Raw genomic sequence first — 26,474 nt, forward strand, 5'->3', positions numbered from 1 at the left:
AGCCTACCATTGCTTGCATACTGTCAGCTCCATTTCACACTAGGCCCAGAAATGACTAGAGTTGTGCAGTAGGTAAATAATTCATTTATAGCTTTTGAATTATTTTACTAAACACCTTTGAAAATTGAAGCTGAAAATCCCTGAGGCAAGTAGTCCAAAAAACAAAGCAATACAAAATTTTCATATTTAGTTTTGCAAATGAGTCACTTAAAAAAAAAAAGAATTAGCATCCATGCAGTTGTAACTACAATCACGTATAGTTACAAGTTTGTTTTATGCATCAATGTATATGTATCTCAGTGTGCATATATCTCTATGTCTATGCATTTGTATACATTTATTTTGTCCCAGAGCTAATATGACCACTATACTAAGTAAATGTATTCTTAGTAATTATATGTATATTGCTTGCCTGTTACCATTGTGGAGTTTATAGAAAACAATTCAGGAAAAAAACATTATCTGAATTCACTTTTTTTTTTTTTTTTTTTTGCTTCAGGGGAAAAAAGTTAATTATTTTAAATTTGAATTTGTCTGATAGTCTATTGCAGGGGTAATTTCTTATAGTGACTTATAATATTGCATTCTTAGTAATTTCTCAAAAACCCACTAAATAGCAGTAGCAGGACTAGATTGCAAGATTCGTGGATTTCAAACCAATGTCCTCTGCACTTGGCTATCCCTCACGAAAATAGAATTGTAGGTATATAGATCCTCTGTAATACTGGGTTTTAAAATGTTTTGGTGGTCCCCTGTGTTAGCTTAGGATTCATGAAAGCTAGGAAAAGCTGCTCCTTTTTTTTTTTTTTAAACTTCTGATTTGTTTTTCAAATTGCTGGTTCACACTAGCAGTGACATTAAAACACACTTGTTTTACTACTTAACTACTAAAATTATTTTAGTAGTTCATTAGCCAAGGATAACTGAAGTCTATAAAATATCCAAGTGACCTAAGGTTTGGTGGGATTCAAATTTCTCTGTAAGCAAGCACTTGATGTACCAAAGAATGTTATTATGAGGCTCTTGAGTTATATACCGCATTCTTTAAATTTCCCTCTTTCTTTCTTCTTTTAGGTCTGTATTTCAGAACCTGGGAAGTTTACTCAAAAGGTGAAGGTATGGATTAGTGAGTACTGGAACGTGATAGAAACTGTGGCTATTGGCCTGTTTTCAGTTGGCTTCGGCCTCCGGTGGGGCGATCCTCCTTTGCACACAGCGGGAAGACTGATATACTGCATAGACATCATATTCTGGTTCTCACGGCTCCTGGACTTCTTTGCTGTGAATCAACATGTAGGTCCGTATGTGACCATGATTGCAAAAATGGTGAGTATGGTCTGCTTATATATTCTGGGATCCTTTGGACCCCATATGGTTCTACCTACTTTCATGGTTTACAAAAGTTTAACTTTTAGAATTATTTACAGAAGCCCAGACATCCAGCTCACTTCATCTCTGCTTTCCTTATAACCATGAACTCATATTTCACAAATGTCCTAGGAGAGTGTATTGGCTGGTTGATTTGGATACTCTGCTTATTAGCTTTTTGGGTAGGGGCCAGATAATATGATTGAAGCAAATTTGTCTTTAAGCATGGTAATTCTTGGGGGTGAGGTTTATGTCAGGATAGCAGTAATATTTTCTGCTAAAGTATCTCCTCACCCTTGGCCAGCTCTTAAATAGTACATATTATAGGACACACCCAGTTCTAAGTACTTTGTACCTATTAACTCAATCTTCAAAATGACTTTATGAAATAGGTACTATTATTATCCACATTTTACATATAAGGAAATGGAGATTAAGCAGATCTCCCAAGGGCATAAGTAGGGAGGTCAGGTTTCAAATCTGAACTACCTGGCTCTTTCACCTGAGCCTCCTGTGCAGGTGGGTTACCGTTCTCTAACAGGCTCTGTAGAGGGACCTGAGACCCACCCTCTAGGAACTAGAGTACTTCCAGATCATCTTTGGTTCTTCCTTCTGAAATACCCATTTACAGGGAAGGGACAAGTTCTAGAGAAAGAATCATAATGTGAAAACAAAGAAGAACAGAAAAGGGGGTGTCTTCTGGACTCCAAAGACAGATTTTTCTTTCTTTACACTTTTAGACTGGCAGTGTTTTCTCTGGTTTTGGTGACATTGGTATTTACCAGATAGACTATACCGAGGTAACTAATATATCTTAGTGACATAGTACAGGTTTATTTCTCCCTAATGCAAAGTATAATGAGTGTTCATGGGGACTGACCTCTACCCTATAAGTCAGGGATCCAGAATCCTTCCACCTGGTGATGGAGTCATGTCAGCATGTGGCTTCCAAGGCCTCCTATAATGGGGAATGAGGGGGATGGAGAAAGTCCAATGGCTTTTAACTGTTCTGGACAGGAAGTAAAATAACTTCCCATTACTCCAGAGGCCATTGGCTAGAATAGATCATAGGGTCTCAGCTTTGTGGAAGGGAGGCTAAGAAATGCCAAGGAGCTCATAAGATACTCATGGCATAATTATCTCTGCCACAGTGAACCAGTGGGTTGAGGTGATGTACATTTAGTAAGTGAAATGAATCTGACTTGATCAGTTTCTCAGACTCTAATCAACTTCTGAAGATAATCCTAGGAATAAGGATTATTTGACCTAATTTGAATACTCCCTATTTTTTGTTCAAGCACAAATTCTTTACCCTCAGTACATTTCTGTTCCTCCATAGACCACATCAACATAAAACATGTACAGAGAGAAGGAGGTGATTTAGCCACAGGAAGCCCAGCTCTTCATGGACTAGGGCATTTTGGTCAATGACTAGACAGTCTTATTATTGGAGGTGTAATTATGAATGATGCTAGTGCTTGATTTGTTTTAAATTTCAAATCTGTGGTAAACTTCTGGTTGTGCCTTGCTATTTTGCAGACAGCAAACATGTTCTACATTGTGATCTTGATGGCCATAGTCCTGTTGAGCTTTGGAGTGGCCCGCAAGGCCATCCTTTCGCCAAAGCAGCTTCCATCTTGGAGTCTTGCTCGAGATGTTGTATTTGAGCCATACTGGATGATTTATGGAGAAGTCTATGCTTCAGATATAGATGGTGTGTAGGGGATTTTGCCATCATGGAGAAATCAAACCTTTGTGGATATTCAGAGTAAAAGAAAAAAATCTGGAAAATACTCATCTGGATCTTAAAGATGCTGAAAATTGGCGGTATTCTGCTAAGTTAATGTGCTAAATATTTGCGTAGAACCATAGGACTGTGATTCATCTTATCTCTCATTCTTTTAAATTCTTTATTTGTAGTTTGCGAAAGCCGCCCGTCTTGCCCTCCTGGTTCTTTTCTTACTCCGTTTCTCCAAGCTGTCTACCTCTTCGTACAGTATATCATCATGGTGAACCTGTTGATTGCTTTTTTCAAGTAGGTTATTTTAATTAAATATGGTTATTTTATGTAAATCAAAATTAATCAAAATTAAATCAAAATGATTTCATTTAAATCAAAATCTATTTTGAGTATGAAACCTTTGGGTTTTCTCTGTTCCTTTTTTCCCCCTTTTTCACTGTAGTTTTGACATATGGGGATGAAACTACTGGTAGATAGGGAGCAGGGCACAAGAAAAGAGGAAAAAACAATAAATGGAGAGAAATTAATAAAAGCAGAATGAAAGGAGAACATGCATTGTAATAAAGCAATGAATTGGAATCATGGAAGAATAAAAGTGTCTGAGATTGAAAGCTGACAGTGGGGTTCTTGTTGACTTTTCTTTTCTTGGCTCCAGTGTATCTTATTCTTTGTTTTCTTCTAGCTCACTTTTCATTTCCTCTCAGTCTGCTTTTCTTTTCTTTTTTTTTTTAAGATTTTATTTATTTATTCACGAGACACACACACACACACACACACACACACACACACAGGCAGAGGGAGAAGCAGGCTCCATTCCCAGCAGGGAGCCTGATGTGGGACTCAAATCCCGGGTCTCCAGGACCACACCCTTGGCTGAAGGTGGCGCTAAAATGCTGAGCCACCCCGGCTGCCCTCAGTCTGCTTTTCTGCATCATCTCCTCCTTAACCTTGTAACATTGGAATGTCCCTGGTCCCAGACCTTGCTCATCTTTCTCTATCTCTCTTTAATAAAGATTTCTGTTTATTTGAGAGAGAGAGAGAGAGAGAGAGAGAGAGTGCACACAAGTTGTGGGGAAGGGCAGAGGAAGAAGCAGGCTGCCCACTGAGCAGGGAGCCCATTGTACGGCTCAATCCCAGGACCCTGAGATCATGACCTGAGCCAAAGGCAGACGCTTAACCAACTGAGCCACTGAAGCACCCACTCATCTCTTATTTACATTTTGTTTGGTGATCTTGGTCAGTGTCCTATAATGCTGACAAATTCTACTTTATGTTTCCATTCCCCATCTCTTCCTCAAACTTCAGCCTCACAGATCCAGCTGCCCACTTTCACTACCAGTTGGATGTATAATAGAATTCTAAAATTCTAAATGTCCAAACTCTTGATCTCCTCTCTTTCCCAGCATATATTTGTCATCATTCCCAAATCTATGCAGAAGACCACAAATTTCTGTCAAGCCTTCATTTCCCCAGTTGTTCAGATCAAAAGCCTTGGAGTCATTCTCAATACCACTTGTATCTCTGTCTCAAAACTGTCAGGAACTCCTGTTGGCTCTGCCTCCCAACAGATCATCAATCCAACCACCCCTTGCCACCCTACTGCTAGAGCCTCCTACTCATTTCTCTGCTTCCATCTTTGGCCCCATATTCTCTTATCAACATGGTAGCTCCTAGTGACCCTTTAAAAACATATGTCACATGATGTCACTACTCTGCTCCAAACCCTCAGTGGCATCCCATTTCAAAGTTCCTGCAAAGTAGAGAACCCCAGTGATCTGGCTTCCCTGCTGCTTTTCAAATCATGCATCACACTCCTCTTCCCCTAACCCTTTCCTCTCCAATCACACTGGCCCCTCATAGGTTTTCAAAAAGCACAGGTGTGTTTGTAGTTGCTATTCTCTCTGCCTGGAGTGCTCTTCCATCACCTGCTGGTGTGATCCATTTTCTTACCCCTTTCTAGTCTTTGCTCACATGTTCCCTTTATCATTAGCCCTAACCTAAGGATGACATTTGAAAGTACTGCCCCTTTTCCCTCAGCCATCTCTTTGACATGCCTGGTTTCCCCTACTCTTCTTTCTTTATACCCACTTATAAATACAAATATATTTTATAATTTATTTATACTTCCCCCCTTCCCTGTTTATGGCTCTCCTCTTCAGGAATATAAGCACCATAAGGAAAAGATATTTTACTGTCATCTAAGTAAAAAAAAATTATAATAATAATAAAAATGGAGAGAAGCAAAAATAAATCAGAATACTTAAAAAAATGACTATTGCAAATACATGGGGGAAGACATACCTTTCTGCCTGTCACAAGATTATATGATAACTGTCATCTCTTTTTATAAACTAACATTTACTGGTATTTAGTTAATGTAGCTATTTTTTTCGACATTTTGAATAATATTGAGTGTTAAGTATGAGATTTTTGTTTCTCAAAAATCATAGGTTGAGTCAAGAAAAAGGTTAAGAAATCCTCACATAGACCAGTCCTCTCACTCTAGAGAGGAACACAGTGAGGACCAAACAAGCTGAGAAACCCAGATCTGACTACTTGTCCAGGGGTCCATTCCAGATTCTTTATATCGAGAATTACCAAAACCCTGAAATACACTGTGAAGATTGCCACCTGCTGGTGGGCAGGCTGTAGTCAGACTTGGAGTGACAGCAGCATTTAATCTTGGTTCTCAAACTTGCTGGTGCAGCAGAATCACCTGGACGGGTTCCTGAGACACAGATCACTATAATGTCTCTGCTGCAGTTTCCAGTAGTTCTGGGCTAAGGCCAGAGAGTTTACATTTTTGACATGTCCTCGGGTGATGCTGATTCTGATTCAGACCACACTTTGAGAACTCCTGTTAAAACCACTTTTCTATCTTTCCATCATTTACTTGATGGATTCTGCGAAACTTTCCCCTTCCTCTTTTTCTAAGCTGACTTTCTCCAGAATAGTTCTGGCTACTTCTCTTTATCCTTGCTCAAGTTTAGGGTTTCCTGTATTTTTATTGGCTAATTTTGGCTGTCCTCCTCAAGTACGACTTTGCCATCTTTCTCTAAAGAAACTAAACATTAGCCCAAGCAGAATGTTAAGGCAGACATTCCATTGTGTCCCCTCCCCACTCCTATCCTGTTACAAACTTCACATTAAGTAATTTGGGATGATAGGTTGTTTTAGAATAATTGTACCACCCACCACAACTTCCATCACTGGTTCTATAATGGTATTTATCGTACTATCTGCATTTTAATATTGATGTCCTTAAAGTGATAATCCAAGGTAGCCTACCAATAAGAGGTTATATTCATTGTAAAGTTAATGTAAACAATTTTATCTAGTTTCTAAATAGAAGCTCTGCTTCTTGGTATTTTAGGATGAACTGAGTTTTCTTCCCCATCGCTTCTTCATTAATATTCTTTCACTCGAGTATTTTAACTAGGATTATTCTATCAGTTCTCACATTTGACAGTAGGAGAATCTCTTCATAAGGTTGATGATATAGAAACATTAATGATTTTATAATTTACCATTCTGGACCAAAAAGAGCTTCTTCTTTGAGAAGAGATGGGGAACCAAGAATAGGACAGAGGGCAGTTATATGTTCATTGCTTTTAAAACATTAGCATTTTCTCTGTGATTGTAATTTCAATCTTTTGTTTATTATTCTTATGAGCATATTTGCTTGTAGAAGTTGATTAAATGCATCTTATTTGGCTAGATGAAGAATCACAAGTGCAATAGCTATTATTTTTATTGACTAATTGCTGAGAATGTCAGGCAAACCAGTCATAAAAGTTGTAAAATAGAGAATCTGTTATGTTTCAGGATGCTATACTAAAACATTATCCCTCTCTTCACTACAACTTACAGTAATGTTTACATGGATATGAAATCCATCTCCAATAAGCTATGGAAATACAATCGCTATCGCTATATCATGACCTACCACCAGAAGCCTTGGCTGCCCCCACCTTTCATCCTGCTGAGCCATGTTGGTCTTCTCCTTCGCCGGCTTTGCCATCATCAGGCCCCAAATGACCAAGAGGAGGGTGATGTTGGATTAAGTAAGTTTTCATTGGTGGGGCACCAGCATGAGAGTAAAGAGTGGAGATCTGAGGTGAAAACACACAGTTCAATTTAGGGCACAGGGTAGAAGGCTCTGGGGGGGGTCACTCAATATATATATATATATATATATATAGAGAGAGAGAGAGAGAGAGAGAGAACTAGCTGAAGACCTGGGTGGAAGGAAATACATTGATCTCATCAGGTGGTGGTAGTACCTTTTGAGGAAACTAACCAATACTCTGGAAAAAAGGAAGAGGTTAAGAACAGAATCTCTCCTTGAGTGTGGAAAGGCTTTATGTTACTTGGAAAAGCTTTGTTTGAAGATGGAATCCAAACAGAAAGGAGTCACAGAAGGTCTCGTGGACCGAGGGAAATTGATAAGACAGACTCGGCTTCACTTATTAACCAGAGTCTTGATTCTCTGCTTCCTAATCTACTGAGAATGGAGGTTATTCTGCATAGTTGTTTCATATTTTCAATTCAAGATGCAGAAACGTAGATTCTTGTTTTCCTTTTCTTCTTCTTTCTCTTTTTGCCATACTTAAGTCTGCCTATTTTGAGAGTCTCCTAGCTCATTTTGCTTATCCACATCTTCACTGCATGCTATGACTCTCACACTAATTGTTATAATAGAGCATTTCTTATTATGGTTTTACAGACCTATTGTAGTTTCTCTCAAGCAATTTCACAATTGGTACCAGGCCCATTTCTAGATAATTCCTACACATAGAGAAAAGGGGTGGCATAAAATTCACAATTGTTATCTCCATTCCTACATCCAAAATATCCCTGAAAACAGAAAGCTTTTTTTCTTCTTAAGTTACAGATTCATTTGGACAAAAGAGGCTGATGGGACTCCTGTGAAGCCGTTTATTCTCTTTATCTGTTGTAGCATGAATATTCATTGGTTTTGCTACAAAAATAACGTGTTGGATTGTAGGGTACTGCCCTCCCCTCAGTTAGGGGTTTTACTTCATTTATGGCATATGCACTATATTATCTTTCCAAAAGGAGAAAAGGAAAATTCTGAATTCTAAAACATACTGGGTTCCAGGAGTTTCAGATAAGGGATTGTGTACTCTTCCATTTCCCTGGGCTCTTAAGGGGACAGGTATTATGACAAGGTTGATAGGATGATATGCTTTTGTTCCTGCTGGTAATTGGCTTAGTGAGGTATTTTTCTCTTCTTAAGTCACTTTGGAGATTTACTTTTCTTTTCCCTCCTGCACCCATCCCCTCCATAGATTCAGACTGTATGAGGAAAGCAAAGCACAGATGAATTACTTTTTAAAAAAGATTTATTTATTGTAGAGAGAGGAGATGGGGGATGGATAAGCAAGGGAAATGAAGAGAGACTCTCAAGCAGTCTCTGCACTGAGTGTGGAACCCCATGCCGGTCTCAATCCCACAGCCCTGAGATCATAACCAGAGTTGAAATCAAGAGTTGGCCACTTAACTGATTGACCTACCCAGCACCCTACAACGGAAGTCACTTTAAAGGCTTATAATTATACTATAATCTTTAGGTTTCTAATAGAGAGCCATCCCAGGCATTGGCTGAGGACTATTGTAATCTAATAGGAGAGTGTGAACTGGGGGAGAGATCCTGGAATTGGCTGGGATTTGGCCAGATTTTAGCTTAACCTTCATCTGCACTTATAGGAAGATTCTGGTATATAACTCAAGTAAATTTCTGATGGATAGAGGTGTGTTCATCCTGAGTTCTGAAAAAATCTTGAATTTTTGTAAAACTTCTTCCAATCCTCTAGTGAAGATTGACGTTTGCATATGGGGCAGCAGTGCCACCTGGTGGAGAGTCACAAGAATGCTCCACATGTGCAAGCTGCACCTGTCACTGGAATTGATTGGTCTTTGGGTTTTGTTTTCAGGAATCCACAGAAGGATCAAATCTTGATAACTGTAAAATTTCTCACTCATAAGAGATTCCTTAATGAAAATGAGTATTTAGAGTTTTGGGGGGTGGTTACTGGATTTTTTCAGTATCTGAGCATTCTTTCACACCATAAGATCAGAAAACATTGTGTATTGCAATTGTGGACATATTTTTATGGCTGAATATTGTTTTCTCTTTGCCACACTTTTCAATTTAAAATTTATATTTTTGTCTCATTTTATTGGAAAATAATGAAATGTTTGGATTTCTAATAAGTTTGAAGGAACTCTGATGGGTTTTTTTCCCCTAATTTAAGTGAAACCACTGAAGGAAGAGAATGCTCCCTTTTTAACCTTTTGCAGCACCATTTATATATTTTCCAAGTGTTAGAAACTTGTTCATAAGCCAGTATACTTTTCTGTTAGATCAGAATGAGGGCCAAAGGTGGTAGACGGAATGTATCACTGAAGTCTGACAATTGAATTGTGTTAGCTTTGTAACATCATGATAATGTGTCTTTTTGTGAGTTAATTATGATTATGTCAAAGAAAGTGGATAGTCTCAGCCAGTGGCTGGCAATAATGTCTCTGTTTCCAATAGAGTAACTTAATGCAGTTAACCCTTGAGCAACATGGGGGTTAGGGGCACCAGCCACCTGCGGACTCAAAAATCTGTGTATAACTTTTGACTACCCCAAACCTTAACTAATAATAGACTTCTGTGGCCCAGAAGCCTTCCTGATAACATAAACAGTAATTAATACATATTTTGGGTAATGTATGTGTTATATACTGAGACTTACAATAAGGTGAGCTAGAGAAAAGGTTTATATTAAGAAAACAGTAAAAGAGAGAAAATACATATACATCACTTTACTGTATTTACTGGGAAGACAACAAAACAAAATGAACCATGATGCATACAAGTGGACCCTCACACTTCATGTTGCTCAAGGTTCAAGTGTATATACAAATTCAGTGTAACAAGGTGAAACTTTCTTACACTTGCTGGATTAATTTAACAGACTTCAACTTGATCTTATCTTGATTTTAACCTACAGGTTGCTTATGTAATTTTGATAGACAAAACAGGTGGTGAGGAAAAATGACAATGAGATTCTTTCCCCATTGCATATAAATATAATGAAGCTTGGTTAATGTGTAGATACAGTCTACCCTATGAGCATATTGAACAGAAAGTGTTCCTCATGAGTCATCTTCAAATCCCCACTCCTGTTTTTAGAATAATAGGAAAGATCCAAACTGGTATTTCTATTTGTTTCTGCATAGTGCTTCTCTATTACTATTAGGAATTTGGTGTGACGAAGCAGCAAAGTTTATCACACAAGCTATACTTTATTTTCAACACAAATGGAAGAAAAGCCACTCTTATTCTGTATCAGCTTCCTATTAAAGACAAATAATGATTTTTTATGTGCCATACTTATTTACATAGAACTCTATCTGAGTGAGGAGGATCTGAAAAGACTTCATGATTTTGAAGAGCAGTGTGTGGAAATATACTTCCACGAGAAGACGGAAAGTCTGAATAATAGCTATGAGGAACGAATCCGAGTAACATCAGAAAGGTAAAAGATAAGTCTTTTTTTTCCAGCTCCTCAAACCTGCTTTTTTAAAAAAGTTTTTATTTATTTATTCATGAGAGACTCACAGAGAGGCAGAGACATAGGCAGAGGGAGAATCAGGCTCCATTCAGGGAGCCCGATGTGGGACTCGATCCTAGGACCCTGGATCATGCCCTGAGCCAAAGGCAGATGCTCAACCACTGAGCCACCCAGGCATCCCCCCAAACCTGATTCTACTAAGAATGTCTGAAGAAGTAGAAAGATGGACTTTCAAAACCTAGAGGTTTGGGTGCTCTACAATCTTGTCTAGTAGCATATAGTATTTCCATAATGGATGTGTATTTATTGAGCACCTCCTATGTTCCAGGTGCCCTTCTACTCACCAGAGATAGTGAATAAGAGATAGTGAATAAGAAGAGACAAGAGTCCCTGCCTTCATAGGACTAGTGTGTGCAGGCAGAGGGGTCGGGAGCAGGAGAGAAGTAATACACAGAGAAACACATGCAAATATGCAATTTAATATCAGTTAAAGAGCAATGAAGAAAAAATCTAGTTGCATTTTTTCGATGGTAGTGAGGGGTCTGCCAGAGTTGGAGGCGGGGGTGGGAGGCAGTGGTGGTGTTGAGTGGACTCTCTTTGACTTGGGCCAGGGAGGTCACGGAGGAGTTGGAGGAGGAGAGACCTGAGGGAGGTAGGCCAGATATGCAGTGGGATGGTCTCCTGGCTGCAGGAACAGCCAGTGAGAATGCCCACGGCAACAGTGTGTGTCCACCAATGGTGGGTTGGACTGGAGAAGCTGTAGGGCTGCGTGATGGTTGCACTGGGGAGACAAGGGCAGGTGAGGTTTTGTTTTTACATGGGGATAACAAAAGAAATGTGTATGGTCCTGGAGATGATTCACCAGCAAGGGAGAAATTGCAGGAGTAGGAGGGAAGAGGCGATTGGCCCCAAGAAAGGGCTTAACGCCTGGGCTCCCCACACCCCCAGCAGGGGGGCCAGCAGAGAGGTTGCAGCTAGGGTATGCCTGTATGCATTTAAAAAAAAACCCCAAAAAACAAAAAAAACCCACAGAATTTTTTTGTACCCAGAAGCAAATTGACAGAACTTAAATGTGTTCCTTCATTTTCGAATATACACAGACCTGACTATATACAATGTTATAGCTAATTATGCATATATTTTTTCTGATGTCCAAATGGATAGACAGTGAATCCTTAAATGTGGCTCTCTGTAAAATTGAATTACATGAAGAACTCCCTAAATGGTTTGCTATGGGTAGAAGTCATATTTCTGGACTTTTCAATTGGTATCATATTATGTAAATGTGTATATAGGTGGCTGGTTGAATGTCAGACCAAATTTTATTTTGAGGAAAAGATATCAAATAAAGGTTTGTGAGCACACAAATTTTATTTTCCTTAAATAATATCCTCAGGCCAGAGCTTGATGAGCTTTTCTTACCTTTTTCCTCTACTGCACATTCTGCCTCCTTGGTGGATATGCTCGCTGAGTCCTGTGGGCCAGCCTGGCTCTTTGTTTCCTAGGAAACACATGCCCAGATAGCAGTTTAGAGAGCCCAGGTGAAGACCTGCTTCTGTCACTTACTGGCTCTGTGCATTTGGGCAAATTTACTCTGGGCCTTTGTTTTCTTATGTGTAAGATGCACCCAAAAATAGACCTAGCTCTTAGAGGTACTGTGAGGATTGCATGAAGTAACAGAGATGGACTATGTGGCAGAGTGCTGATCGATAGTAAGGGTACAGTGAAAGTAACAATAGTCTCCCCAAACTGTGAGTGTGATTTCTTTTTAAATACATATTTTCTTTCAAAACTTAAAAAGAGAATAAATACATGAGATGAGATGACCTCCTTGCCCCAGATTATGAATGAGGACAAGGTCACAGAAAGCCCCTCCTTTACACTGTAAACTAAAGATTTTTAGGTGGTCAGATATGGACAGATTTAAGTTCTAGGCAAATGCCTTCAGTTACAATGTGGATTTGAGGTGTCGGAATCGGAAGTATGGAGATAGCAGGGGTTGATGCAGCAGGAGGATGAGTGACGGGGGCTAGCCAAACCAGCCATGGTAGGTTTGAAAGGACATATCTGAGTCTAATTTGGGCTGTTATAACAAAGTGCCAGAGGCTGGGGGCTTGTAAGTAGCAGAAAGTAATTGCTCACAGTTCTGGAGGCTGGGAAATCCAAGATCAACATTGTTGGGTGACAGCCCCGTTCTGGGTTGCAGACTTCTCTTGTGTCTTCCACATGGCGGAGGGGGTGAGGGAGCACTGTGGGGTTTCAAGGCACAAATCCCATTCATGATGACTCTACCCTCATGACCTATTCACCTCCCAAAGGCCCGACCTACTAATACCATCACCTTTGGGGGGTTAGAATGGAACATATGAATTTCAGGGAGATCTAAACATTCAGACCATAGCAGAAGGGATGAATCAAGGCATGTTTAGAAAGGGCGAGTCATGAGGGGAGTTAGGGGTTGGACGTGCAGCCAAGGGAGAGGGTGGAGTCCAAGATGACTCTCATATCTGTAGCAGGGGTAATTAGGTGAAAAATGGCATCACCATGATAGGAAAAAAAATGTGCAAAAAACATGGGTAAGGGGCAAGCAATGAGTTTTAGCTTTGTTGAGCTTGAGACTCTTGTGGCACATTTAGCCAGAGATTTCTGGGAGGCTTTATATGTGAGGCTATGAAGTCCTGAGGCCAAGATTGAACTAGACAAGGAGATTTGGGAGTCATCTTCCCCTTGTGAGAAAATAAAACCATGACAGGGGAAGTGATTATGCCCAGGAAGCAAGAAGGATGAGGAAACTCAGTGGGCTGAAGGTGGAACCCTGAGGAGTGCCAACACCTGTGTAGCAGAACAGGGAAGAGGGGCTTATGGGGAAGATTAACCAGAACCCAACAGAGGAGAATAAGGAAAACTAGGAAATGGTAGTGTTATGAGTCAAATGGATCCAGTGTGCAAACTTGAGAACTAGACATTTATGAACAAGTAATTCAATAATAGTAGTAGTGGTGGTGGAGGTGATTGTAATATGACCAGCACCATCAATCATCATATATCATTATATCCCTCTTGAGTCTTTTCCTTGGGTAGAGGAAGGAGTAGAAGGTAGATGGCTATGTAACTTCTGAATAGTATTCTGGAGGCTTTCATGGGTTCTAGAATTTGATTATGAATGCCTAATTTCACTTTTCAAAACATCATCATTTCTCCCTCATGCTAGAGCTACCTCACCAGCCTTCTAATTGCATGGTCAGCCCTGTTGAGGTCATCTCTGGGGAGTTCACAATGGAAGCATGAGAGGGAGGGAAGAAGACTTCCTGAGGTAGCTTGAGCTAGTTTGAAGAGGAAGGGAAAGGAGATTAGGAGGATATTTGCACAGCTGCCTACCTGTGAAGGAGAGATCACCTATATCCTTGCAGAATTAAGTGAGTGAGTTGTGAGACCTGAAATAGAGAAGTATAAGGCTGTTTTATGTCCTCCTTTCTCTAGAACACTGGCTACTTTTTGACCCTAGCAACACAAACCAGCATTTCTTGCTTTCTGCTCTATGGAGTAAGATGTTAATTGGATATTTTTCCTTTTAAGCATGTTATATTTTGGAAATATTGCATTTAGTTTTTTAAATAATTTCTGCACCCAATGTGGGGCTCAGACACACAACCCTGAGATCAAGAGTTGCACACTCTACCACCTGAGCCTACCAGGTGTCCCTGGAAAATGTGACATTTTAAAACAAGTCATATTGTGACTCAGTAACGTTATCATTGGAGCAGGTCCTGTCATCCTGTCATCATTTTACTTTGAAACCTTATTGAGAAACATTCGTGAGCACCCCCAGCATGGGAAACGTTGGCATCATTTGTTTAGCACTTCCCATGCTTCTAAGGCCTCTGTGAGAACTTTGCCTAGATCTCCGATGAGTTGCTCTGAGGTGCCAGAGTGCCGGGGTTCATGCTACTAGTTGTGGAGTCAGACTGTCTGGGTTCCAAGCTTCACTCCATCTCTAGCCATGTAACTGGCCACATGACCTAATCTCTTTTATGAAAGGAGTAATAGGAATGCCTCCATTATAGGGTTGTTATGCAGATTAAATAAAATAATACTATAGAGGCTTGTAACATGCCTGGCACCTAGTGAGCACTCAGAGAATATTACAATTATCATGATGATTATAATTACACTCCTTATAATCTTATTTTAAAACATCTTCTCCAAGGACCCACAGTAAAACAATAGCTATACTGGTCTTCCCCCCACCCTCAGATTGTGCTCAGGGGAAACTAAACTTCTAAGAATTTATTTTACATGTCAGAATTACTGAAAGTCTAGATTAAATTAATATAGGTGGTGGTTTAGAAATATGATTAAAATATGTCTCATGGGACATAATGCTTTAGGGAAAAAAAAATAAGCAAGAGAACCCGATGTGGGGGTGACCAGGTTATTTGTCTAACCAGTCTCTATTGTCGAATGTTACCTGTTGCTGTGAATAGTCGCTGGTTTCTATTGTATCCATTTGATGTGACTGCTGCTAATGGAACTTAATGAGCCTCCATTACTGCTGTTCAGACTGTTCTGTTTTTGAATTAGATGAAACACTGCACTAAATGGAGAGGCTCTAATTAAGCATGTTTGGAAGGGAGTATACATATATTTTGTGCTCTTTCCCTCATCGTCTCTGCCAATTCTCGTTTTGCAGGTTCCAGAAGGTCAGGAAGCATTTATTAAGCCTCTACTTAGTTACAGAAGTTGAATTCTGTAGCAGAAGTAAGAAAGAGAGGGTCCTACCCACGATATAATAAACACGGAAAATATCAGCCTCTTTGTTCTTTAATTTCTATCTGCCAAGCTCCCAGAAAGAAGAAATGGAGGATTTCTCAATCCATGCCACTTGGGATACATTCTAGAGAGGGGATGTCTCACACTATGTTGGGAAGTGCTTCTGCAGCTGAATGCTAAGTCCTTTATAGCATAATCACTGCTTCTTCCAGGCTCCACGTAAGACCAGGGATCATTCTTAATTTTTGCATATGGTCATGTCAGCCATGAAACTGTTGATGAGATTCCCTCCCTTGCTGGGTTGGGTTTTTTCCCCCCACCCTGTATTTCTGTTTATCAAAGATGTTCATTATTGAGAATTGGGCCAGAATACTCACTTGTCCAAATAAAAGAATAAAACAGGGAAAGAAAAGAAAGAAAAAATGTCATAAGTCAGAATGCACTGTGAACATTTTGTTCTTTTTTCCATTTAGTCTTCCATATATTTTTAGTTAAAATTATACAAGTTGGGGCCGCCTGGGTGACTCAGTTAAGTATCTGACTTTTGATTTTTGTCTCTGGTCATGGTCATGAGATTTGAGTCCCATGTTGGGCTCTGTGGTCTGCATGGAGTCTGCTGGAAATTCCCTTCCCCTCTGCCCCTGCCCCCCTCAAAATAAATAAATAAAATCTTTAAAAAAATTATACAAGTTTATATGTTACCCACCTTTACACACCAAAAATACTTTTCAAATAATTGTTATTTATAAATATTTTTAACTTTTATTGTTTCTCAACTTACAAAGTTTTTATACCAAATTTAAAAGCATAGAATATAGAACATAACAGACATACACATCCCCATGCCTACCATCAGAAATAGCCAAAGGAAATTACACTCTACAATGTAAGTATGATTTTTAATGGCTGCGTAATATTCTATTTCATAACGCAAGGAGTATCTGTGTTAGCATAGTGAAATCATAGTCTCTTTATGTACATTGCTTAATTGAATGTCCCAATGTTGCAGCCTTGTCACCATTTAGTTATTTTAATCATTTGCTAGGCTAAACAAAAAAATATTGTTGCATGTAGAGGATGTAGAGGAATCTATCATTGTTTTAATTTCCATTTTCCTGCATACCTAATGAGGTGTAATATTTTTACCATGTCTCCTTATCTTTTGTATTTTATCTTTTGTGAATTGTCTGTTCACGTCCTTTGGAGTCTTTGTAATTTTTTCTGTAACAATTTGTGAAAGCTATGATTTATTAAGGGATACAAACATCACATTTGTTAGAATAATTTCTAACTTACTGCTTATTTTAAAATTTTATATTTTTATGTGTATGAGTTTGTTTTTATGTAACCAAATATGATGCATTTTATAATTTGTTGTATTGTAAAGCTTAGAAAGCTGTATTAGTTTCTTAGGGCTGCCATAAGGAAGTATCAAAAATTGGGTGTCCTATGACAGCAGAAATAAAGCAGAAATAAATTGTCTCACAGTTCTGGAGGTTACAAATCCAAAATCAAGAAATCGGTAGGGCCATGCTTCCTCTGATGACTCTAGTAGAGAATCTTTCCTTGCTTCTTCTAGCTTCTGACATTTACTGGCAATCCTTGATATTCCTGAGCTCATAGATACGTCACTGAAGTCATAGGGTGTCTTCTCCCTGTGTATATTCACATCATCTTCTCACTGTGTCCAAATTTTCCTTCTCTAAGGACATCAGCCATAGTGGCTTAGGGCCTACTCTAATGACCTTGTTTTAACTTGGTTATCTCTGTAGAGACCATATTTCCAAATGAGGTCTCATTCTAAGAGTATTAGGTGGTTAGGACTTCAACCTATTTCTTTTGGGATGGAGAGCACAAAACCCATCCCGATATAGAAATATTTACAGATGGACAGATAATATTAACCAACATCTCCTTCATTCTTTTCCCTGTCTCTGAATCAGATATTCCATTTAATTAGATTCTATTTTCAATTTAACTTCTGACTTTCACAGCTGAAAATATCTTGCGTTGCTTTTACATGAATCAATGGCCGGACATTGTAATGTTGAGTTAAAGTATTCAAAATGACTTCAAAAATTTGCCACAGGCTTTCTCAGAATGTAGGTCTCTTAAAATGGGTTTTGTTTGAAGCTTGAAGCTTGGGAAGCCTATTTGAACTGTAGACTTGGATTGTTTTTAAGATCTATACGTTTATTTTCTAATTACATATTTACATACATTAATTCTGTTCCTCTCATTCTGGCTTCTTCCTCAAGATCTTCTTTTCCTATCCAGAATAGCATAGTGCTTGTCACTAGGAGATTTGGGGATGTTTATCATGTAAATTAATGAATGTATTAATGAATACAATAGAGCTGATGCATGGAACTTTTGGAGGGATGACTAGCAGGAAGCTGGAAACATGGTTGTGAGATGTTAGAGAAATAAGGGCTAGAAAAGGAGACGTATCATGCCTCCTCATTGGGGCAATAGTGGGAATTATAGGAGGGTGTGAGGTCACCTGAGATGAGAAGACAGAAGACTCACCCAACTTGGGGAAGCATTTAGGCTGAGGCAGCTCCAAAAGATGGAAATAGGACAGGAGGAGAGCCAGGCAAGTTCCCACTGGCTTAACGTGTTTATTGGTTTTCTCTCTCCCTCTACCATCAGGGTTACAGAGATGTACTTCCAACTGAAAGAAATGAATGAAAAAGTGTCTTTTATAAAGGACTCTTTACTGTCCTTGGACAGCCAAGTGGGACATCTGCAGGACCTCTCTGCCCTGACAGTGGATACCCTAAAAGTACTTTCTGCTGTTGACACCTTACAAGAGGATGAGGCTCTCCTGGCCAGCAGAAAACACACTACTTGCAGAAAACTTCCCCACAGCTGGAGCAATGTCATCTGTGCAGGGGTTCTAGGCAGCGTGGAGGTCTCTGGGGAGAAGAAATACCAGTATTATAGCATGCCTCCTTCTTTGCTGCGGAGCCTGGCCAGAGGCCAGCACACCCTGAGAGTACAGAGGGGGCCCCTTCTTGAGATCACAGACAATCTGAGAGAGGCTTCAAATATAAGAGATGAGCAGGAAAAGCAAGAAACAGAAACTGCTATAGTTGCTCCTGGGGTGTCCCTTCATGGGCAAGGGCAGCCGAAGTATGGCCAGTTTCTCCTGGTCCCTTCTGATCTAAAGCGAGTTCCTTTCTCTGCAGAAACTGACTTGCCTCTGTTCAGAGCATCCATGGAAGCAGGAACAAAGGTGCTGGCAACTGAACAGGTCCCCCAGGGTGAAGTGCCTGTTCATCTGACTTGGCAGACCCCACCTGTCTCAGCTCAGGGCTCAGTGGCCGAACCCGAGGCACGGTACAGGTCAATCGCTCAGACACCGGCCAGACAAGACGAGGCGGAGCAAGGTCTCCCCACTCTGATTTGCACATCTGTGCCAATGCAAGTGACCTCCCTCCCCTCCCAAGTAGAGAGCATGGGAACTGGAGGTGGATATGTGAACTGGGCATTTTCAGAAGGTGATGAAACTGGCGTGTTTAGCATCAAGAAAAAATGGCAGACCTGCTTGGCCTCCACGAGTAACAGTGACTCTAAAGAGAGTGGCCAAGGCCAGAGGAAGATCCGGGCCAGATCCCTATCTGATAACTCATCAAGCTTGGCCCCTAGTAGTGACTGCTCAGAGGTAGGACCATGGCTACAGCCAAACACATCCTTTTGGATCAATCCTTTCCGCAGAGATAGGCCCTTCACTCGGAGTCATAGTTTGAGATTCCACAAGGAGGACAAACTGAAGATCTCTAAGATTAAAAGTAAGAAGTGAAATTATTTTTTTTGTTTAAAAAATGTGCTCTTGAATTATTAAATTTTATGCATTGCTATTATTTTTAAAAAGTTGACCTCTGAGTGTATCCTCATTCTCCCCCTTCTCCATTGCCTGTAAAACCAAATGGTTTCCTTCACAATCTTAAACTTTTTCATGCTAACCTTTTCCCTTACAGATCTTTCAAGATCCTCAGAGATAGGGCAGTTAGCATGGATCAAAACAAAAATGCTAATCAAGGATAAGAGATCGTCAAAGAAAAAGAAGAAAACACAAGAACTACAGGTGCCAGTAAGTGTCTTTTGTGTTGTTGGCGATTGAGGTAGTAGCCTATCTTTGTTGGATTTCTCTGACTTTTAAAGCACCAGGCACACTATAAAATGGCACTGTACTGGAAGGAGTGAAGATGTAAATTTAAGAGTCATCAGAGTGGATACACCACAGCTCATTTATCAGCTCACATGTTGAAGGACACTTGTGTTATTTTCAGTTTTGGGCTATTCCAAACAAAGCTGTTATGAACATTTGTGCACAAGGCTTTGTGTGGACATATGTTTCAATTTCTCTTTGGTAAATATTTAGGAGTGGAATGTCAGAGTCATATGGTAAGTATTTGTTTAATTTTAGAAGAAACTTCCAAACTGTTTTTCAAAGTGGCTGTACCATTTTACATTCCCACCAGTTTATAAGGAGTAGTTTGTAAGTGTTCCCGTGGTCGACGTTCTCACCAATCCTTAGTATGCTCAGTCTTTTTAACTTAAGCCATAGTATGGGGTAGGTAGTGGCATCTCATGGTGTTTCATTTGCATTTCTGTAGTAATGAGTGCTGCATAGTGTCTTTTATGTGCTTACTTACCATCCATTATCTTTTTTTTTTTTTTTTGGTGACCTGTCCATTTGACTATTTTGTCTATTTTAAAAATTGGGTTGTCTTCTTATTAAGTTGTCAGAAGTTTTTCTAGATATAAGCTCATTGTTGGATATATGTTTTGCAAATATTTTCTCTTGATCTTGCCTTTTACTTTTCATAAATATCTTTTGCAGTGTATACATTTTTTTTTATGTTGGTGAAGTCCAATACTTGTTTTTTTTTTCTTAAATAGTCTATGATTTTTGTGTCCTATTTAAGAAAATTTGCAAAACCCAAGATCACTAAGATTTTCTCTTAATGTTTTCTTCTAGAAGTTTCATAGTTTTTTCTCTTATTTTTAGGTCTAGCACCCATTTTGAGTTAATTATTGTATATGATGATAGGTAAGGATTGAGGTCCCTCCTTCTTTTCCTTTTTTCCTCCTCTCTCTTTCTTGCTTTATTCCTTCCTCTTTCCTTCCTTTCCTTGAATACAAATAACAACTTTTCTACCATGTTCTGGTAAAAATATTGTCTTTTTCCTCTTGAGTTACCTTTTGACATCTTTGTCAAAAATTGACCATGTATATCCTTAATATGTATGGATTTATTTGAGTCTATTCTATTCCATTTATCTGTGTCTAGGATAATATTGGACTATCTTGAATACTGTACTTTATATTAAATAATGAAATCATATAATGTGGGCCTGCCAAAGTTTTTCTTCCTTTTCAAAGTTCTGGTTTTTTTGGTGTTTTGTTTTGTTTTGTTTTTTTGGCCATTCTAGTTTCTTTGCATTTCCACATATATTTAGACTCACTTTGGCAATTTTTACAGAAAAGCCTACTAGGGTGAGTGGAATTGCTGTGAATCAACCTGGGGAGAATTGGCATCTTAACAATAATAAGTTTTTTGTTCCATGAACATGTCTATTTATTTAGATATTTCTCAATTTCTCTCAGCATTGTTTTGTAGTTTTCAATATACAGTTCTTGCATGTTTTTAAAAATGTTTCCCTAAGTATTTAATATATTTTATTTTATTATAAATGCAATTATAAAAATTTCTTTTGTTGGTGGTATATGGAAATACATATATTTTAAAGATTTATTTATTTGAGAGAGGGGGAGAGAGAATGTGAGCTGTAGGAGGGGCAGAGGGAGAGAGTCTTTGAGCAGATTCCTTGTTGAATGTGGAACATAACACAGGGCTTGATCCCATGACCCATGAGATCATGATCTAAGCTGAAACCAAGAGTTAGATACTTAATCAACTGAGCCACCCAGGCGCCCCTAGAAATATATTTTCAAAATGTTGATTTTATACCACACAGTCTTGCTAAATTTACTAATTTGTTTGAGTAAGTTTTGTTGCTTCTGTAGGATTTCCTATATAAATGGTCATGTTATCTACAAATGAAGATAGTTTCACTTTTTAAATTTACTTTTTACCTTTTATTTATTTTTCTTGCCTTCTTACACTGGCTAGAATCTCTAGTAAAATATTGAATAAAAGTGGCAATAGTAGATAACCTTTCCTTGTCTCTGCTTTTAGGGGGGAAGCATTTAGGCTTTTACCAATAAGTATGATTCTAGCTATACCTTTTTATGTAAATGCCCTTTATCAAGTTAACTTCCCTTCTACACCTAGTTTCTGAAACTTTTTGTCATTAATAGAGATTAGCATTTGTCAAATGCTTTATCTGAACCTACTGATATAATCAGATGGTTTTTCCTTTTTATTGTTAATATAATTAATTATATTAATCAATTTTATAATGCAGAAGTTCTATTTAGAATATTAAGTAATATTAATATTTTAATAAGATTTTTTGCATCTGTATTTTTGAGGAATGTTTGTCTATAGATCTCTTTTCCTGTAATGTCTTTGTCTGGTTTTGGTATCAGGGTAATGCTGGGCTTATTGACTGAGTTGGGGTGTTCCCTCTTCAGTTTTCTAGGTGAGTTTGTATAGAATTGATACTATTTCAATTTTTATTGTTTGGTAGAATGGTAGAATTAACCAAAGAAATCATCTTTGTGGGAAAGTTTTTAGCTACAAAATCAATTTCTGTAATAGACATAGGACCATTTAGGTTATCTGATTCATCCTGAGTGAACTTTGTATCTTTCAATTTGTCCATTTCATTTAAGTTGTTCAATCTATTGGCATATAGTATTTATAATATTGTTTCCTTACTCCCTTATTGTCTGTGGGGTCTGTAATGACATCACTTCTCTCATTTCTAATATTTTGTATTTCTCTCTTTGTTTCATGATTAGTCTGGCTACTGGCTTATCTGCTTTATTGATCTTTTCAAAGAACCAGTACTTGGTTTCATTGATTTGTCTCTGAATATTCTTTCATTGATTTCTGCTCTATTATTTCTTTTGTTTTGTTTACTTGGGGTTTAATTTGCTCTATTTTTTTTCTAGTTTGTTAAGATAGAAGCTTTGGTCATTGATTTAGACTGTCTTCTTCTCTAATACAGGCATTTAGTGCTATAAAATTCCCTCTAATCATTGTGTTAGCTATATCCCACAAATTCCAAAGTGTTCTGTTCACATTTTCATTTAGTGAATCTTTTTATTCATTTTAAGTAGCCTTAGATCTGACTTAGTAATTCCATAGGACTTCATCTTTCATGATCTTAATGCCCTGCTTCATTTTTCCATATAATAATCTGGTTGCATTTTTTAAAGCACCTCAGCTCTTTTTAGAATGAGAAGCAGAAGCAAAGAGAAAAGTATTAAGAAAATTATGTAAAATTACCTTTTTTTGCAGGGGAAGATTTAGCTTGTAAAGACTCTTTTTCAGGGAAAATGATATGAGTTGCTGGAATCTTACAAAATATGAATTCAATAGATTTGTTTTTTTGCAATCATTAAAGTGGCCAGAATTTAACTAGAAATTGAAACCAGGCTTAGGTACTAATAACTTGCATTTGCTTATTGCTTAGTATTTTGTCAATTTATCTCATTTCTTCTCTGTCTTCGGTTAGTACATATGGCAGCCATTAGTGTTGATTATCTGTTATTTTAATGACAAAAGGAAAGTGGCTCACAGACATTAAGTGATTTATCGAAGTTCACATAAAGTTATAGATCTCTAGAATTCCAACAAAAGTCCTTTTTGGATCCAAGCCTTATGGTTTTTTGCTCTACGCCACTGGTTCTAAAATTGTGGTCTTCTATCAGCAGTATTAGCATTATCTGGGAACTTGCTAGACATGCAGATTCTTTCTCCCTCTAGGCCTACTGAATCATGAATCTTGGAGGTGGGACCCAGTAATTTGTGGTTTAGCATTGCCTTGAGTGATTCTGATGGACACTCAGGTTTGACGACTGCTGCCCCCACCCTTGTTCTCAGTCATGACCACAAAGAATAATCATGGGTGCTTGTGTCCTGCCAGCTTGACTAATGGAAATTTTCAAAGATTTCCAGGTGATTCTAATGCGCAGCCAATGTTAACAACCACTGCTGTTCACCATAGTACCTCTATGAGTCACATTAATGACTCAGAATGTTTTCAGGTTAATGTCACTGTGTTCCAACAAGTGTCTTTCTCTCCAGGTCATAACGGTCGACACCTGTTCTCAAAATGACCAATTGGATTCAGAGCCAGGAGAAAATAAAATCTCAGAAGAAGAGGTCTGCAGCAAGAACTGGCTCACAGTGTCCAAATTTAATCAGATAAGTATGTAACAGTCTAGACTCTTGGATCTCAAAAACTGTGAGAAAGTTTCCTCATGATACTCCTGGACCACCCAAACTTAAATTCAATTAGCCAACGTATGGTACATCATTAGTTTCAGATGTAGAGTTCAGTCATTCATCAGTTGCATATAACACCCGTGCTCATCACATCACCCCAGTCACCCCATCCCCTCATCCACCTCCCCTCCAGCAACCCTCAGTTTGTTTCCCAGAGTTAAGAGTCTCTTATGATTTGTCTCCCTCTCTTTTATTTTCCATTCAGTTTTCCCTCCCTTCCCTTATGATCCTCCGCACTATTTCTTATACTCCGCATGTGAGTGAAACCATATAATTGTCTTTCACTGATTGACTTATTTTATTTAGCATAATACCCTCTAGTTCCATCTATATTGATGTAAATGGTAGATATTCATCCTTTCTGATGGCTGAGTAATATTCCATTTTTTTTGTGTGTGTATCTGTATATATGCGTATATATGTACACATCTTTTTATTCATTATTAGGAAGCCTTAGAAAGATGAAGTCCTATGGAATTACTAAGTCAGATCTAAGGCTTCCTGATAATGAATAAAAAGATGTGTACATATATACGCATATATACAGATACACACACGCACACATACATACATACATACATACCATATCTTCTTTATCCATTCATCTGTTGAGGGACATCTTGGCTCCTTTCATCCTTTCATAGTTTGGCTACTGTGGACATTGCTGCTATGAACAGTGGGGTGCAGCTGCCACTTCATTTCACTACATCTCTATCTTTGGAGTAAATACCCAGTAGTGCAATTGTACAACTTCTTGATAAACCTCCATACTGTCTTCCAGAGTGGCTTTACCAGCTTCCATTCCTACCAGAATTGTAAGAGGGTTGCCCTTCCTCCATATCCTCACCAACATTTGTTGTTTCCCGTCTTGTTAATTTTAGCCATTCTAACTATTCTATCAAGCAGAGATGAGAGAATGAGAGGGAGGCAACATTCATTTAGAAAAATAACTTTTTGATTTTTAATTTTTATGAAAAGGACAAAATTTCTGTTCATTTAATGGAATAGTTGTTGAGATCCAGAGAAGAAAGATTAAGGTTTAGATAGTTTCATATCCAGAGCTGTTAAACCTGGCTCAGGGAGTGTTCATTTAATCTGATGTATGGAGTGGGGGTGATCTAATGTTATAAATTCTTAAGGTTCATGAGACATTGATATGGACCCTTACACAGAACTCAGCAGGATGAGTTGTGGCTGGTTATTTATTACAACTGACATATAGTATTTATTCCATGGGAAAATATCCCTTAATGGTGTTTGTAAAGGAGAAAAGATGATCAACTAGCTATGAATGAAAACTATGAGGTAGGAAGAGAATGTGAACTAAGACTCGACAAGTGAGATAAAGCCAGATTATGGTCAGAATTGGGAGCAATGGTCAGAACTTTGAACTTCTTGTGTTAAACAATAAGAGACCTTTACTAATTATTTTATTTGCTTTCCCACATTTGAGGTTTATTCTTACTTAGGCAAAGCCCTATGCAAATATTTGACAGGGAGCCTCCCAAGTAGGGATACAGGGACCCAGGTTCTATACATGTTGTAGCTCTATCATGTTCAACATGGGGTTCTGCAGGACACCTCCATAGCTGCCATGGCAAGAGGGAATGCAATTGGTATCCAGATTTTGTTTATCCATTCATCTATCAATGGACACTTGAGTTGTTTCCACCTCTTTGCTATTGTGAATAATGCTTCTATGAACATGAGTGCAAATACCTTCTTCAGTGTGACCTCTTCTCTACCTTTAGTTATGGAGTTTGTTCTGCCGGTCTTCAGGTCAATTTTTGGAGTATTTAGGATGATTTGATAATTATCTAGTTGTATTCTTGGGAAGAGGTGAGCCTAGGGTCCTTATACTTCATCACCACCTTCCTCACGCTCCCTTTTACTAATTTTTAAACAGGAGGAGCTATGTGATCAGGACTCATAAATATTTAAAATAATTTGGAATACTAAAACTAAGGTACAAATAGACACTGTATTGAAATTTATGATATTATGCTTCTTTAAAACCTTGCTTTGTCTTATGCTTGGTGGTTTTCAACCAATTGCCTATTTTGTACACCTTCCACCTCTCTTCTCTAGGACATTTGACAATGTCTGAAGACATTTTTGGTAATGCCAATTAAAGGAGGTACAGGTATTCTTGACCTCTAATGGCTAGTGGCCAGAGATGCTGCTAAACATCTTACAATGCATAGGATAGTGTCTTTCCTTCTGACAAAGAATTATCCAGCCCAAAATGTCACGGCCACAGTTGAAAAACCCAAATTTATATTTTAAAATACTCAATTGTCTGTTAAATCACTGAGAATCAAGTGGACTCTAAGCTGAAAGAGACATTAAAAATTAAATTATTCAGAACTCCCTTAACCTACAGATATGACTTGATAGCTCAATTGTCTTGCCTTAAATCACAGTTTATGAGAGCCTGTAATATTGAATAAATCAGGTCCCATATCTAAAGATATGATTCTAGAACCAATTGCAAATGTATTTATTTTATTTATAAATGTTTATTTATATTTTATATTTTTATAAATAGTTTAACTGATATTTAAGTTATTATGTCTTAAAC

At 38.3% G+C, this 26,474-nt stretch overlaps 1 protein-coding gene across 2 annotated transcripts in view; it reads left to right on the forward strand.

The window, feature by feature from the left end:
• TRPM6 (transient receptor potential cation channel subfamily M member 6) overlaps nucleotides 1–26,474 on the forward strand; it is a 125,627-nt gene that overhangs the window by 71,890 nt on the left and 27,263 nt on the right. For both annotated transcript variants that reach the window (XM_055311216.1, XM_055311217.1), the window contains exons 21-28: nucleotides 1,075–1,326; nucleotides 2,908–3,082; nucleotides 3,289–3,403; nucleotides 6,980–7,173; nucleotides 10,527–10,659; nucleotides 18,118–19,259; nucleotides 19,449–19,561; nucleotides 23,693–23,816. In XM_055311216.1, coding sequence (XP_055167191.1) covers nucleotides 1,075–1,326; nucleotides 2,908–3,082; nucleotides 3,289–3,403; nucleotides 6,980–7,173; nucleotides 10,527–10,659; nucleotides 18,118–19,259; nucleotides 19,449–19,561; nucleotides 23,693–23,816 — 2,248 coding nt within the window. The remainder of the gene's footprint in view (nucleotides 1–1,074; nucleotides 1,327–2,907; nucleotides 3,083–3,288; nucleotides 3,404–6,979; nucleotides 7,174–10,526; nucleotides 10,660–18,117; nucleotides 19,260–19,448; nucleotides 19,562–23,692; nucleotides 23,817–26,474) is intronic.

The sequence above is a fragment of the Nyctereutes procyonoides genome, unplaced genomic scaffold (assembly GCF_905146905.1).
Source record: "Nyctereutes procyonoides isolate TBG_1078 unplaced genomic scaffold, NYPRO_anot_genome, whole genome shotgun sequence".
NCBI classification, from domain to species: domain Eukaryota; kingdom Metazoa; phylum Chordata; class Mammalia; order Carnivora; family Canidae; genus Nyctereutes; species Nyctereutes procyonoides.